Source organism: Anarrhichthys ocellatus, unplaced genomic scaffold (assembly GCF_004355925.1).
Source record: "Anarrhichthys ocellatus isolate YVR2014 unplaced genomic scaffold, GSC_Weel_1.0 scaffold164, whole genome shotgun sequence".
NCBI classification, from domain to species: Eukaryota; Metazoa; Chordata; class Actinopteri; order Perciformes; family Anarhichadidae; genus Anarrhichthys; species Anarrhichthys ocellatus.
Window position 1 is genome coordinate 142,265 of NW_022280194.1, and position 14,866 is coordinate 157,130.

At 44.5% G+C, this 14,866-nt stretch overlaps 3 protein-coding genes across 4 annotated transcripts in view; 1 reads left to right on the forward strand and 2 right to left on the reverse strand.

Moving 5' to 3' along the window:
* Nucleotides 1-942, forward strand: part of LOC116400349 (putative phospholipase B-like 2) — a 33,532-nt gene extending 32,590 nt beyond the window's left edge. The window contains exons 2-5 of the mRNA XM_031878138.1: nucleotides 5-29; nucleotides 118-270; nucleotides 363-525; nucleotides 683-942. Of these exons, the coding sequence (XP_031733998.1) occupies nucleotides 5-29; nucleotides 118-270; nucleotides 363-525; nucleotides 683-853 (512 nt within the window). The 3' untranslated portion in view covers nucleotides 854-942. The remainder of the gene's footprint in view (nucleotides 1-4; nucleotides 30-117; nucleotides 271-362; nucleotides 526-682) is intronic.
* Nucleotides 943-4,695: 3,753 nt separating this feature from the next.
* cdyl (chromodomain protein, Y-like) lies at nucleotides 4,696-8,694 on the reverse strand. The gene is made up of 6 exons (XM_031878139.1): nucleotides 8,578-8,694; nucleotides 7,110-7,788; nucleotides 6,767-7,017; nucleotides 6,386-6,558; nucleotides 6,097-6,307; nucleotides 4,696-5,515 (listed from the first exon to the last, which is right to left on the reverse strand). The coding sequence occupies exons 1-6, from the start codon at nucleotides 8,599-8,601 to the stop codon at nucleotides 5,327-5,329; spliced, it is 1,527 nt and encodes a 508-aa protein (XP_031733999.1). The 5' UTR covers nucleotides 8,602-8,694; the 3' UTR covers nucleotides 4,696-5,326.
* A 905-nt stretch (nucleotides 8,695-9,599) lies between these two features.
* LOC116400353 (protein disulfide-isomerase TMX3-like) overlaps nucleotides 9,600-14,866 on the reverse strand; it is a 21,821-nt gene continuing 16,554 nt past the window's right edge. Inside the window, exons 8-16 of one of the 2 annotated variants that reach the window (XM_031878144.1) lie at nucleotides 14,689-14,766; nucleotides 14,374-14,440; nucleotides 13,419-13,517; nucleotides 11,685-11,742; nucleotides 11,555-11,608; nucleotides 11,409-11,465; nucleotides 11,024-11,153; nucleotides 10,861-10,929; nucleotides 9,600-9,877 (exon numbers count right to left, since the gene is read on the reverse strand). In XM_031878144.1, coding sequence (XP_031734004.1) covers nucleotides 9,719-9,877; nucleotides 10,861-10,929; nucleotides 11,024-11,153; nucleotides 11,409-11,465; nucleotides 11,555-11,608; nucleotides 11,685-11,742; nucleotides 13,419-13,517; nucleotides 14,374-14,440; nucleotides 14,689-14,766 — 771 coding nt within the window. In that variant the 3' untranslated portion in view covers nucleotides 9,600-9,718. The remainder of the gene's footprint in view (nucleotides 9,878-10,860; nucleotides 10,930-11,023; nucleotides 11,154-11,408; nucleotides 11,466-11,554; nucleotides 11,609-11,684; nucleotides 11,743-13,418; nucleotides 13,518-14,373; nucleotides 14,441-14,688; nucleotides 14,767-14,866) is intronic. The other variant, XM_031878145.1, reaches the window with a different exon arrangement.

Sequence of the window (14,866 nt, forward strand, 5' to 3'; positions counted from 1 at the left end):
AAAGGGTACTGGGCAAGTTACAACATACCGTAAGTATCCAAATAAGAAGTTTAATGTTAATAGTATACATATAGAGTACGTGTGTTGTATGTAAACTTGTCCTCTGTTAATGTGTAGGTACTACGAAAACGTATTCAATGCCAGCGGCTGCAATGAGCTGGTTGAGAAGTTTGGCCCGTGGTTCTCTCTGGACCATAGTCCTCGGGCTCAGATATTCAAGAGAAACCAGACAGCTGTCACAGATATGGACTCAATGGTCCGCCTAATGAGGTACAAACTAACTTAAAACGGTAGATTTTATATTTCTTTATGCTAATGACGCAAAACATGTTTTATTTATGAGATGCAGTGTCTCTCCTCAGGTATAATAACTTTAAGGAAGACCCATTGTCAAAGTGTGAAGGCTGTAATCCCCATGCGAATGGAGAGAATGCCATCTCAGCCCGTTCAGACCTGAACCCAGCTAATGGCACTTATCCTTTTGGCGCCTTACGGCAGAGGTCACATGGAGGAACAGACATGAAGGTTCCAATGTTTATCATTTCATTTCTTGCCGTCACTCATTTTTCTGCCCGTACTACTGTCCATCATGATCCCCAAATCTTTTCCGTGTTTGAATCTGACTGTAGCACGTTAAAGACATGTTTGCTAAATGTGATGCGTTATGCGTGTTTCTGTGCAGATGACCTCCTTCGGGATGTTTCGTGACTATGGTATGCTGGCAGTGAGCGGGCCAACATGGGACCAGGTTCCACCCTTCCAGTGGAGCACATCCCCTTACAAAGACCTGATGCACATGGGTCACCCCGATACTTGGGCATTCAAGCCTATAAAAGTCACCTGGACCCCATAATTGTTTTTACGCTGTACAGGTGCTGGTCATATAATTAGAATATCATCAAAAAGTTGATTTATTTCACTAATTCCATTCAAAAAGTGAAACTTGTCTATTATATTCATTCATTACACACAGACTGATATATTTCAGATGTTTATTTCTTTTAATTTTGATGACTATAACTGACAACTAAAGAAAATCCCAAATTCAGTATCTCAGAAAATTAGAATATTGTGAAAAGGTTCAATATTGAAGACCCCTGGTGCCACACTCTAATCAGCTAATTAACTCAAAACACCTGCAACGGCCTTTAAATGGTCTCTCAGTCTAGTTCTGTAGGCTACACAATCATGGGGAAGACTACTGACTTGACAGTTGTCCAAAAGACGACCATTGACACCTTGCACAAGGAGGGCAAGACACAAAAGGTCATTGCAAAAGAGGCTGGCTGTTCACAGAGCTCTGTGTCCAAGCACATTAATAGAGAGGCGAAGGAAAAGATGTGGTAGAAAAAAGTGTACAAGCAATAGGGATAACCGCACCCTGGAGAGGATTGTGAAACAAAAGCGATTCAAAAATGTGGGGGAGATTCAGAAAGAGTGGACTGCAGCTGGAGTCGGTGCTTCAAGAACCACTACGCACAGACGTATGCAAGACATGGGTTTCAGCTGTCGCATTCCTTGTGTCAAGCCACTCTTGAACAACAGACAGCGTCTCGCCTGGGCTAAAGACAAAAAGGACTGGACTGCTGCTGAGTGGTCCAAAGTTATGTTCTCTGATGAAAGTAAATTTTGCATTTCCTTTGGAAATCAGGGTCCCAGAGTCTGGAGGAAGAGAGGAGAGACACACAATCCACGTTGCTTGAGGTCCAGTGTAAGGTTTCCACAGTCAGTGATGGTTTGGGGTGCCATGTCATCTGCTGGTGTTGGTCCACTGTGTTTTCTGAGGTCCAAGGTCAACGCAGCCGTATACCAGGAAGTTTTAGAGCACTTCATGCTTCCTGCTGCTGACCAACTTTATGGAGATGCAGATTTCATTTTCCAACAGGACTTGGCACCTGCACACAGTGCCAAAGCAACCAGTACCTGGTTTAAGGACCATGGTGTCCCTGTTCTTAATTGGCCAGCAAACTCCCCTGACCTTAACCCCATAGAAAATCTATGGGGTATTGTGAAGAGGATGATGCGAAATGCCAGACCCAACAATGCAGAAGAGCTGAAGGCCACTATCAGAGCAACCTGGGCTCTCATAACACCTGAGCAGTGCCACAGACTGATCGACTCCATGCCACGCTGCAGTAATTCAGGCAAAAGGAGCCCCAACTAAGTATTGAGTGCTGTACATGCTCATACTTTTCATGTTCATACTTTTCAGTTGGCCAAGATTTCTAAAAATCCTTTCTTTGTATTGGTCTTAAGTAATATTCTAATTTTCTGAGATACTGAATTTGGGATTTTCCTTAGTTGTCAGTTATAATCATCAAAATTAAAAGAAATAAACATTTGAAATATATCAGTCTGTGTGTAATGAATGAATATAATCGACAAGTTTCACTTTTTGAATGGAATTAGTGAAATAAATCAACTTTTTGATGATATTCTAATTATATGACCAGCACCTGTATATACAGATGATGAAGAAGAAGAGATGAGGAACAACGATACTTAATATATACAGTGAGTACGGAAAGTATTCAGACCCCTTTAAATTTTTCACTCTGTTTCATTGCAGCCATTTGCTAAAATCAAAAAAGTTCATTTAATTTCTCATTAATGTACACTCAGCACCCCATCTTGACAGAAAAAACAAATGTAGAAATTTTTGCAAATTTATTAAAAAAGAAAAACTGAAATATCACATGGTCATAAGTATTCAGACCCTTTGCTGTGACACTCATATTTAACTCACATGCTGTCCATTTCTTCTGATCCTCCTTGAGATGGTTCTACTCCTTCATTGGAGTCCAGCTGTGTTTAATTAAACTGATTGGACTTGATTAGGAAAGGCACACACCTGTCTATATAAGACCTTACAGCTCACAGTGCATGTCAGAGCAAATGAGAATCATGAGGTCGAAGGAACTGCCCAAGGAGCTCAGAGACAAAATTGTGGCAAGGCACAGATCTGGCCACGGTTACAAAAGAATTTCTGCAGCACTCAAGGTTCCTAAGAGCACAGTGGCCTCCATAATCCTTAAATGGAAGAAGTTTGGGACGACCAGAACTCTTCCTAGACCTGGCCGTCCAGCCAAACTGAGCAATCGTGGAAGAAGAGCCTTGGTGAGAGAGGTAAAGAAGAACCCAAAGATCACTGTGGCTGAGCTCCAGAGATGCAGTAGGGAGATGGGAGAAAGTTCCACAAAGTCAACTATCGCTGCAGCCCTCCACCAGTCCGGGCTTTATGGCAGAGTGGCCCGACGGAAGCCTCTCCTCAGTGCAAGACATATGAAAGCCCGCATAGAGTTTGCCAAAAACACATGAAGGACTCCCAGACTATGAGAAATAAGATTCTCTGGTCTGATGAGACCAAGATTGAACTTTTTGGCGTTAATTCTAAGTGGTATGTGTGGAGAAAACCAGGCACTGCTCATCACCTGCCCAATACAATCCCAACAGTGAAACATGGTGGTGGCAGCATCATGCTATGGGGGTGTTTTTCAGCTGCAGGGACAGGACGACTGGTTGCAATTGAAGGAAAGATGAATGCGGCCAAGTACAGAGATATCCTGGAAGAAAACCTCTTCCAGAGTGCTCTGGACCTCAGACTGGGCCGAAGGTTCACCTTCCAACAAGACAATGACCCTAAGCACACAGCTAAAATAACAAAGGAGTGGCTTCGGAACAACTCTGTGACCATTCTTGACTGGCCCAGCCAGAGCCCTGACCTAAACCCAATTGAGCATCTCTGGAGAGACCTGAAAATGGCTGTCCACCAACGTTCACCATCCAACCTGACGGAACTGGAGAGGATCTGCAAGGAAGAATGGCAGAGGATCCCCAAATCCAGGTGTGAAAAACTTGTTGCATCATTCCCAAGAAGACTCATGGCTGTACTAGCGCAAAAGGGTGCTTCTACTCAATACTGAGCAAAGGGTCTGAATACTTATGACCATGTGATATTTCAGTTTTTCTTTTTTAATAAACTTGCAAAAATTTCTACATTTCTGTTTTTTTTCTGTCAAGATGGGGTGCTGAGTGTACATTAATGAGAAATAAAATGAACTTTTTTGATTTTAGCAAATGGCTGCAATGAAGCAAAGAGTTAAAAATTTAAAGGGGTCTGAATACTTTCCGTACCCACTGTATATACATTAGGGGTGTAACAGTACACGTATTCGTATTGAACCGTTCGGTACGGGGCTCACGGTTCGGTATGCATTACGAACCGAACAATACGTTTGAATAATATTAAATTGCTTTTGAAACATAAAATATAGCTAAAATTGGTGGAGCCGCTGCGCTCAAACATGGCAACCCACCCGACGTAACGTGCTGCCCTTCCCTGATTCGCCACGCTCCTATCACGTGACCGTTCCCGGATGTTCACAAACAACAACAGTCTTGATTACCGATCGACTACTAGGTTAATTCAACATGAACAACTGATTACAGGCGTTGTTGACCGTGTTGTCTTTACTAGCAGCTGTTGTTCAGTTAAAGTCTGCATTTCTGTGGAGGAAGCAGCTGTTAATGGAGCGATTAGTGAGCGGCGTGACCAGCGGCGTGACCAGCCCTACGGAGCGGACGTCTGAAGCCACGGTTAGCAGTAAATGCTCTCCAGTAGGACAGATAGCTAAGCCTTCAGCAGAGCTACGAGTGACAACAGACAACAACGAGGAAACGAGTGAGAGACTTGTGTTGACCACATTTATGGACCATAATCTAGTAAACCTTTGTGTGTAAGTGTTGATTTTAATGTAAATATGAGGTGAGAGATATCGAGCAAGACCCCCAGCGCAGTAACGAAGTCTGAAAAATAAAACTTTCCACGAAATGTATCTGTTTGAGTTCATAGAGGAAGATTTAGGAGAAGATCTTAAGTATCAAACACGACCTTTCATTATTAAAGACTTTATTACACTGTCGTATTATTTTAAACTAAGCAACCAATCTACTTCCTGTGTACGTGAATAGTCATGTAATATTCATTACAAACTCTCCCCGCAACGTCTCGGTATCTGTTCCCTCCTGACTCAAACAGGCTAAAGGTTCATCCCTCCTCTAGTGATAAACCAGGCTGTACCAACATGCTGAATGCTATTGAGCCCAGTGACACTACTCCTTCACCAGCCCATTTCTCCAGACCATAATTCCTGCTTTGTAAAAGAAAACAAAAGCCCAAACAGAGAATCAACTCAGACACGCCCCCTTGAGTCTCACCAGAGGATTTGGCATTTCTGCTTTTTTGCTGGATTGAAAACATACCGAAACGTACCGAACCGTGGCACCACTGTATCGTATTGAACGGAACTGAGAATTTTGTGAACCGTTACACCCCTAATATATATACATATACTGTAGTGTGTTGACTGACCTGTGAGTCGACCGTGACCAGTTCTTTGACTCGCAGCATCACTTCCTGTGTGAAGGTTCCCGGCCACAGAACCTGAGACACTAATCCTTTAGAACACGCCTCCTGAGCCGTCAGCTTCCTGCCGCTCAGCAGCAGCTCGTTAGCCTGAAACAGAACCCGTTACCTTAGAACACCAGTGGTTATGCTAATGAGGCTGATGGTGGTTATGCTAATGGCGCTGATGGTGGTTATGTTAATGAGGCTGATGCTGGTTATGCTAATGTGACTGATGGTGGTTATGTTAATAAGGCTGATGGTGGTTATGTTAATGAGGCTGATGCTGGTTATGCTACTGATGCTGGTTATGTTAATGAGGCTGATGGTGGTTATGCTAATGTGACTGATGGTGGTTATGTTAATGAGGCTGATGGTGGTTATGTTAATGAGGCTGATGCTGGTTATGCTACTGATGCTGGTTATGTTAATGAGGCTGATGCTGGTTATGCTGCTGATGCTGGTTGTTAATGAGGCTGATGGTGGTGGTTATGTTAATGAGGCTGATGGTGGTTATGCTAATGAGGCGGATGGTGGTTATGTTAAGGAGGCTGATGGTGGTTATGCGAATGAGGCTGCTGTTAATGAGGCTGATGGTGGTTATGTTAATGAGGCTGATGTTAATGAGGCTGATGGTGCTTATGCTAATGAGGCTGATGTTAATGAGTAAGGTAAGGTAAAGGTGGACTGACCGAGGCCAGGCCCATGACGCGGGGGAAGGTGAAGGAGGAGCATGCGTCAGGCGTCTGTCCGTAGGAGGCGTAGGGCGTCTGGAACCAGGCCTTCTCATTGGCCCACACCACGTCACACAGAGGAAGGATGGCGGCCCCAAGGCCGTGAGCCGGCCCGTTGACCGCCGCCACGATCGGCTTCCTGAACTGGATGAAGGTGTTGACGAAGGTCCTGAGGAAGAGGAGGTCAGATGTCAAAGGTGAACACTCACTGATGACATCACACGGGGCTTCTTCCAGCAGGCGTTACCTGATTGTCTCGGCCATCTTGATGCTCTCCTTCTTCCTGTCCTCCGTCAGCCGTCTGATGAAGTACAGGAAGTCCAAACCGCAGCAGAATACGCTTCCAACGGCGCCGAGTAGCACCAGCTTACTGTCATCAGATGCTGCTGTAGCCATGGCACTCTGGATCTCCTTCATCACCTGAAGACGAGGAGCAGGGAACAATTTATAGGGAAGTTAGAGTGTGGTCTATACCGTGGGGGCGTGGCTTCACCTCAGGGTGTGGTCTATACCGTGGGGGCGTGGCTTCACTTCAGGTTTTATAGTGTATGTTAGGGTGTGGTCTATACGGTGGGGGTGTGGTCTATACGGTGGGGGTGTGGTCTATACGGTGGGGGAGTGGTCTCACCTCCGGATTGAGCGTGTTGTTCTCAGAGCTCTTGGTTGACAGCAGGATGTGAGTGAAGCCATCTTGTTTCTTCACCACGATGTCCCGGTACCGGTAGGCGCTCTCTGTCTGTCGAACACTGAACCTCAAACGTTTGTCGAACGCCGAGCGTTCCTCCAGACGACGCTTCCCTGTCGCACTCGCCGCTCCGGTAACAGCACTCTGCACACCTGATGTCCCATTGGCAGCTACAACCTCCATCAATGAGTTACCTGGAGGAGTTTACATCAGTTTATATGTTACATCAGGTCTTCATGCCGCCATCTTTAATATAAGTTGAGAAAGGCCCTCTGTTTGAGCTTACCTATGCTGCTGAGGGAGCACATGACGCCAGGTGTGACAGGTACTCGTGGTCTGGTCCCCATGCGGGCCCTCTCCTCTCCGGGCCCCAGCTGGACCCCTGCAGGTTTCTCCAGCAGAGCGACCTCAGGTGGGACCAGGTGAGCCTCCTGAGCTCCGGCCTCCAGACCGTGAGCCGCCTCGTCCAGACGGCTGTTCATCGGACTCTTGGGGACCAGGATCTTGATGCCAGTCTTGGACAGGTCCACGCTGCGGCGGGCCGAGCCGGCCGGAGACGCCGACATCAGAAGGCTGCCGAACCGGCCGACCGGCAAGTGCTGCTGCGAGCTGATGGAGGCCGGGCGGATCGGTCCGAGGGCGAGTTTCACCTGATCACATCCTCCAGGTAGACCTCCGACGATGTCACCTCCGATGATGTCACCGTGAGCCATGGGTGGCGGCCTGCAGGGCAGTCTGAGGGCGGGGCTAAAGCGGCGGCTGGGGAAGCTGCGGGTGGAGCGCAGCAACGTGCCGTCTCTCTGCCACTCGGCGTACCGACGGTTGAAGTCGTGGACGTAGATCATACAGGTGGACAGGTGAGTCTCTGGCTCCCAGGTGTCTCCTTCTGAACCGTAACCTCTCCACCGGACCAGGTACTCCACTTTACCCTTCTTACTCTTCCTCCTGTCCACGATCCTCTCCACCTGGTGGAGATGAGTTAACATTTTAACTTAACTAGTAACTCAACTAGTACTAGTTTATTAACATGTTAACCCTTTAACTTATCTAGTACAAACCATTTAACTTATCTAGTACAAACCATTTAACGTAACTACTACAAACCCTTTAATGTAACTACTACAAACCCTTTAACTTAACTAGTACTAACCCTTTAACTAAACTAGCACTAGTTTATTCTCACGTTAACCCTTTAACTTATAGAGTAACTAAACTAGCACTAGTTTATTCTCACGTTAACCCTTTAACTTATAGAGTAACTAAACTAGCACTAGTTTATTCTCACATTAACCCTTTAACTTATAGAGTAACTAAACTAGCACTAGTTTATTCTTATATTACAACTGAAACTTGCTGATTAATTTTCTTTGTTGATACATTCATTGGTTAACTGATGATAGTTATATAGTATTAATAATCTCAGAGTTCAGTCATTAATCACAACAGTCTGAACACCTTCACTTTTATAAATTGTGTGACAGACATCTGTTAGCATCGAGCTAGCACTGAGCTAACACTGAGTTAGCACTGAGCTAACTCTGAGCTAACTCTACAGGCTAGTTACAGAAGCTAGTTAGTACCAGACTCAGACTCTGACTCACTAACGAGTCGTAAAGCTGTTAACTAATCAGTTAACTATCCGGTTAACTAACTAGTTCTGAGGTTCAGCTGCTCCTCAGCTCGAAAAGTTCACAAAGTTTAACTCTCAACTCCGACCTAGCTATTGTTAGCATTTTAGCATTAGCTCGCGTCACCTCGTAGAACTCTTCCGTAGCCATGGAGACTGTGCGCGTGCACGAGCAGCTTCCAGAAGCTTCTTCTTCACGTGAGGAGGCTGAAGACTGTTTAGCTCCGTTAACTAGCTGCCAGGGTTAGCACGGCAGCGTGACGCAACATCCGGTCTGACTCGCTGACCTTCAAAATAAAAGCTGAATATTTCATTATTTCTTTCAACGTAAAAACCCATTAACGATGACGTAATGACGATGTCTTGAAAACCGCATTAGGATCAACCATCCCGTAATTTAAACCGTAACCATTGTTCACAACAGTCCTTTGTTTATACAGTAAACCCATTAAAATATCTAAACTAGTCCATGAATGTTTCCATTAATTTGTCCCAGATATCTCAGCGCTCTGACATGAACCATTAATAAACTCAAATATATAACATTTACAACCATCATGGTCCTAATCAAAGTACTTCTTCACTGGAGAGTAAACCAGGATCAATATGACAATGAAGGCTTGAATATTTTTAAATGCTCTGAAGATGATTAATAACCATTTGTAGTTTTATAAAATGTCGCCTTTAGTTTAAGTTGATAACAGAAAGTCTGAACTTCAATGATGAACTGATCCAGGAGATGGACGCAGACGTGGATTCAGCCGGGAATCAAACCCGTGTGACGCTGGAACAGAAAGTTTGATGATCTGGGAGTCGGGATCGGACCCTCGGGTCCCCCCCCAGGATCGGACCAAGTGGTAGCCTTACGGACTGGGAGACTGCTTGGATCTCTGGTTAAGTGAACGTCTTTATGGCTTATTGCCACGAGAGCAGCCAAAGATTAACGAAGCAGAGACCTTCAAGATCGCAACTTTATTTACCCAATTTAAAATTCTTACAATGACAACAAGATGGCTCCTTTGCTGGAAAGTCCTGATTAGCTCCACACTAGTTGTGATGTCATAAGCCCTCCAGGTGCATCCAGGTAATTCTGAACATTCAACGTCAAACATTAAGTTGACATTGAAAAAACGGTTTTACTTGCAGACAGACTGGGTTGAAGTGTTTTATTTGATCTCAGGTCAAAGACAAAAGAGATGATGGTAAACTATTCTGGATCTAAAGTCTGCATCCCTTTTAGTCGACGGTCCTCCTCCTGATCCGCCTCATCAGTCAGACTTTTTGTTGGACCGTTTCGTGTGGTCATCGTCGTCGTCGTCAGACACGGTGGGTCGGTTCCTACAGCAGAAGTAGAAGAAGACGGCAACGATGGCGATCGGGAAGCCAACCAGGAAGCAGCCGAGCAGCGGAGTCTGGCTGAACACGGGCTGGAAGGACAGAAACACAGAATACGGAGAGGTAAGAGGTCACCGAGACCAGAGAACAGAGGATGGAGAGGTAAGAGGCAGGGGCGTTTCTAGGATTCAAAGAAAGGGGGGGCTTAGCCCCAAGGGGAGTGGCGTGTTTTTTTTGGGGCCCATTTGGGGTCGTGGATATCCATTGTTTCAGACAGTTCATAGATTGTGTGATTTTGCTCTGTAGTTTTGCTTGCATTCAGTATATGATAACACAAGAGACAGAATTTCAGGGTCATAGTGAAATTTGACAACACAAATATGAACTTTTCTCAAATAAAGAGAGAAATAATTTTCCTGCTTGTAAAGGAAAGACGGATAAACTAGCTTTCATATCCGCGTCACTCCCAAATCCTGATTCTTAAAGGGACCGCACACAATGTATGGAGAATGGACCTGACAGTGTCAACTTTATATCGTTCAGTATGATGATAGGCTATTGGATTGTAATTTGAAGGGGGAGAAAACATACAAACCAGAACGCACGCACATATGTAGCATGTTAGAGTTATAAATAACTTGTCCATGTGAGAAACAATAGTTTAATTTAATGACATCACCAAAAAAAAAAATCCAATAATGCCAAATTATTTGGGGGGGGAGGTCCATGAGACAGGAGAACAGAGGGGTAAGAGGTCCATGAGACATGAGAACAGAGGGGTAAGAGGTCAGAGGTCCATGAGACATGAGAACAGAGAGGTAAGAGGTCCATGAGACAGGAGAACAGAGGACGGAGAGGTAAGAGGTCCATGAGACATGAGAACAGAGGGGTAAGAGGTCCATGAGACCGGAGAACAGAGGACAGAGAGGTAAGAGGTCCATGAGACCGGAGGACGGAGAGTTAAGAGGTCTCTGAGACCAGAGGACGGAGAGTTAAGAGGTCCATGAGACCGGAGAACAGAGGGGTAAGAGGTCCATGAGACCAGAGAACAGAACTGATGAGGAACAGGACTTACAGTCAGTGTGACTTTGATGTCATAGACGAAACGTCTGGCGCGCTGATAGACGCCGTTTCCTCCCTGAAACTGAGAAGTCAGACAAGGAATCAGATTTCAGAAATGATCAAACCCGGCTGTTAGATCTTCTTTATCGTCCTCCAGGTGAGTCTGGAGTCCTGACCTGGATGCTGCCATCCAGAACCCCGTTCAGGAAGTCCAGTAGGTGGCGCTCCGTCTTTACAGCGACCAGAGGCAGGAAGTAGCCGTCGCTGGACAGATTCACCACGATGAAGGAGGGCACCACCACCTCACTGACAACGACAAACATCAGGGGAATGGAAGTATACTTGAGTTTACTGAAACATCTCTAGTCCTTTATGTCTCTACATGGACATGTGAGACTAGACTTTAACACACAGCAACAACTCTTAGTTGCCCAAGTCCCAGTGTCCACTGACGAATGTCATTTGTCAAATGTCATTTGGCTGGAGACGTTAAGAACTAAAGACCTTAAGGACTGGAGACGTTAAGGACTAGAGACGTTAAGGACTTAAACACTACCTTACCCCATCACGAGTCCATTGATGTAGTCACTTCCTTCCATGAAACCAAAGTAGAAGTTTCTGGACAGAGAGAAAGACAGATTCAGGTTTGTGTCTCAGTACCTTGTCCTCTTATGTCTTTGTGTCTTAGTGTCCAATGAGACTCTGACCTGCTGTAGAACTCTCTGTAGTCTGCAGACACTTTCTCCACAAGACCTTTGTACCTGAACAGGAAACAGGAAACACATCACAGTGAGGTCGGAGGACGGATGCTGTCATGGTTAAGTCTTGTGGTCTTACCTCACGCTCTCCTCACACGGTGTCTTCTCCTCCACCAGCGCCAACACCACCAGTTTACCTGTCGGACAGAGGCGGAGTCACTTCACATGAACCAATCAGCAGCCTCGGAGCTGCAGTTCCTCAGATGTCCACTAGATGCTGCTGTGATCTCACTGTAGTCACGTGAATGAGAAACTTCTACAAATAATATAAATATAAATACCATATAGTAACAAACAGACATTTACGTTACATATCAGAATAAAACATAAATAATGCTAAAATTAAAGAAATATGAATAAACCATTTACAACTGTTTAATAGAAGATAGTTAGAAGATAGTTACTGCTCTACACAAACTCCTTTTGTTTGTGCTTCTATTAAAAAACAAAACCAGAAAAGTTTGCTTTGTGTTTGTAAAATTGACCCATTAATGTCCGGCCCAAAATTACAACACAATATTCAGTTTTATCCAATAAATATCCGTTTACAATTAAAAATAATTAACCTGATGAGGGGCGACCATTCAAAATGTACATTTACTTTTTAAATCTGTGAAATCTTAAATTTTCCAATAGCAGGAGTAAACATTTAAAATGTATTTATTTAATATGTTATTGTGTAAAATCTTAAAATTCAACTAGACTGTGCATTTGTTGGAGAAACACGAACCAACTGGAGATGATTTCAACCGCCACAGTCACTCAATATTATAAATTCTGTCATTTAAAGTTGTCTTTGTACAGTGGCACCACTTATAGGTGAAATGCTTTATGTGCGGCTATTAATATTAATATTTAGTGATTGAAGAAATATGGCTGTTGTAGGAAATTTGGGTTTAGAACTATGTTTTAAGAAATTATAATAGAAGTGTTTAATGATTCATAAATAAGAAATCATAATTAGAAATGTTTTGGAATACATAATTGGAAGATTCATAATTTTAGAAGTGATTTGTAGTTAGAAGTGTATCTTAGTAGCACCTTTATATCTATGCTTGTGAAACTTGTGACGCTTTTGCCAAAAGTTACAAATCCTTATCTTTATATAGAATGTTTACCATAGAAGTGTTTAGCCATAAAAGACAGTCATTGAATGTATTAAACTGTGAAGAATAGCCAAGGGAAAGTCAGACTTCTAGACAGACATTTGCAGGTTGTACCCGCGCGAGGGTTTTCGGAAGCCTGACGCCAGGAGGAGGCAACTGAAATTAGCCAATAGGAATTAAGATGGACAAAAGGGAGGGGATTTCAAGCTGTAAGAGGAAGTGCTGGAAAGGAATTCACTCTCTTTCTTCTTGGCTCTGAGCCTGGAAACATATGTTTCTCCAGGCTGAGTCGCGAGTGAATAGCTTTTCCGTGCGGATCATATATTATATATTCTGTTAGTAGTGTACTTCATTCTGTAATTGTATTAGCTTCAGTAGGATTAAATACTTTTTAAATTGTAAACCAGTTTATGATAGATTTATTAAGTAGCGACTCTACTGTAGAACAACAATGGAGCATGCTCTCCGGCCTTCTCTCTGTGGGGAAGATTTCAGCCTCCACACTGTTTTATAAGTGGTCACATGTGGGCGCTACTGAGCACCTGACCAGGTTGATGTCATAAGCATCATTTCGCTCTATATATTTAAGATATTGATGCTTTTATAGACATAAGTTTGTGTGAGGAGAGGCCAGACAACAGGAAGATCATGAGGTTTTCACAATAAAAGTCCAGTGAATGCGTGTTTCCCTGTGGGTGAAACATTACCTGACTCTCCCATAGCGTACAGAGTGTAGCTGTCGATCCTCAGGTAGTTTGGGAAACGTTCTCTGTTGATCCACGACTTCAGATCACCGTCAAGTTCCTCTGAAGCACAAATATAAGTCATGAAAGAGCAGAACAGGAAGTTCTCAGAGTTTACCACCAACCACGGTGTCTCGAGGTTAAAGGAAAACCACAGTGTCTCGTGGATAAAAGACAACCACGGTATCTCTTGGTTAAAGGAAAACCACGGTGTTACGTGCCGTGTTGTGTTGTGTTCTCCCTCAGTCTTCTCGAGTGCCACCCTCTGTCCCGGATGCCAGCTGCAGCGGCTGATTGAACGCAGCCGCATCCAATCGCGATTAGCTGTAGCTGGTGGCTAAAAGGAGAGGATCTCCTGAAGGACGATCTCTCTTGGGCAGACCACAGTAGTGAGGCTGTGTGCGTGAGCTGACAACCCTTGGGCAACGCGTAGTGGTGGAGCTGTGTGTGTGTGTGTGTTGCTGTGGACCATTGTTGCACCTTTGTTCCAGCTGTGTGGGCTGTTGTATGTCCAGTGTTGCTTTCTTTTTAGTAGTTTTCTTTTGCTGCCGTGCAAGCAGCTAGCCCTTTTATAATAAATACCCTTTTTGTTAACCGTCATCGTTGCTCAGTCTCTTTTTCCCCGGGAAAATAACACCGTTACTCCCCGCATCCCTTAGATGCCAGAATGGGGAACGTAACACACGGTGTCTCGAGGATAAAGGACAACCACGGTGTCTCGAGGTTAAAGGACAACCACGGTGTCTCGAGGTTAAAGGACAACCACGGTGTCTCGAGGTTAAAGGACAACCACGGTGTCTCGAGGTTAAACCTCTGTCCACTGAGCCACAGACAAACCTACTTTGTATCTGAGATAGAACATAATGAACATCAGTAATCAGTTGTGTAACAGGAGGCCACTCAGAGGTCAGTGTCTTACCGTCAAAGGTGAAGTAGGTTCCATCTTTAAAAACAACCACAGCCGGCAGAGTTGAGAGGGACACCACCTGGACACATGGACCAGGTTTAACCAGAAACACTGACAAACCAATTCAGGTCGAGAGACATTTTACATCTTCTGTATGTAGGTACTGTCCTGTAATGTCCTCTACCGTCCTCTCTTGTCCTCTACCATACTCTCTTGTCCACTTCTCTACCGTCCTCTCTACCGTCTTCTCTACCGTCCTCTATCGTCCTCTATCGTCCTCTCCTGTCTATCATCCTCTATCATCCTCTCCCGTCCCCTCAGTCAAACCTTTGGCAGGACGTCTCTGGATGAAGAGAAGAAGAACGTGTGAACGATCAGTTCTTCTGCTGCTGACGTGTAGTTTCCCTAAAAACACACCGGAGGTCAGCTGTGTGTTTTTAGTGTTTAGAAACTAGTGCTGTGTGTGTGTGTGTGTGTGTGTGTGTGTGTGTGTGTGTGTGTGTGT

What these genes read in the sequence shown, in the direction of transcription:
- cdyl (XM_031878139.1), bottom strand. Translation starts at nt 8,601, where the DNA reads ATGGCTACGGAAGAGTTCTACGAG. An exon ending in GTGCTCCCTCAGCAGCATAG is followed by an intron (nt 7,018 to 7,109) that starts GTAAGCTCAAAC and finishes AAACTCCTCCAG; the next exon opens with GTAACTCATTGATGGAGGTT. An exon ending in ACAACACGCTCAATCCGGAG is followed by an intron (nt 6,559 to 6,766) that starts GTGAGACCACTC and finishes CCTCGTCTTCAG; the next exon opens with GTGATGAAGGAGATCCAGAG.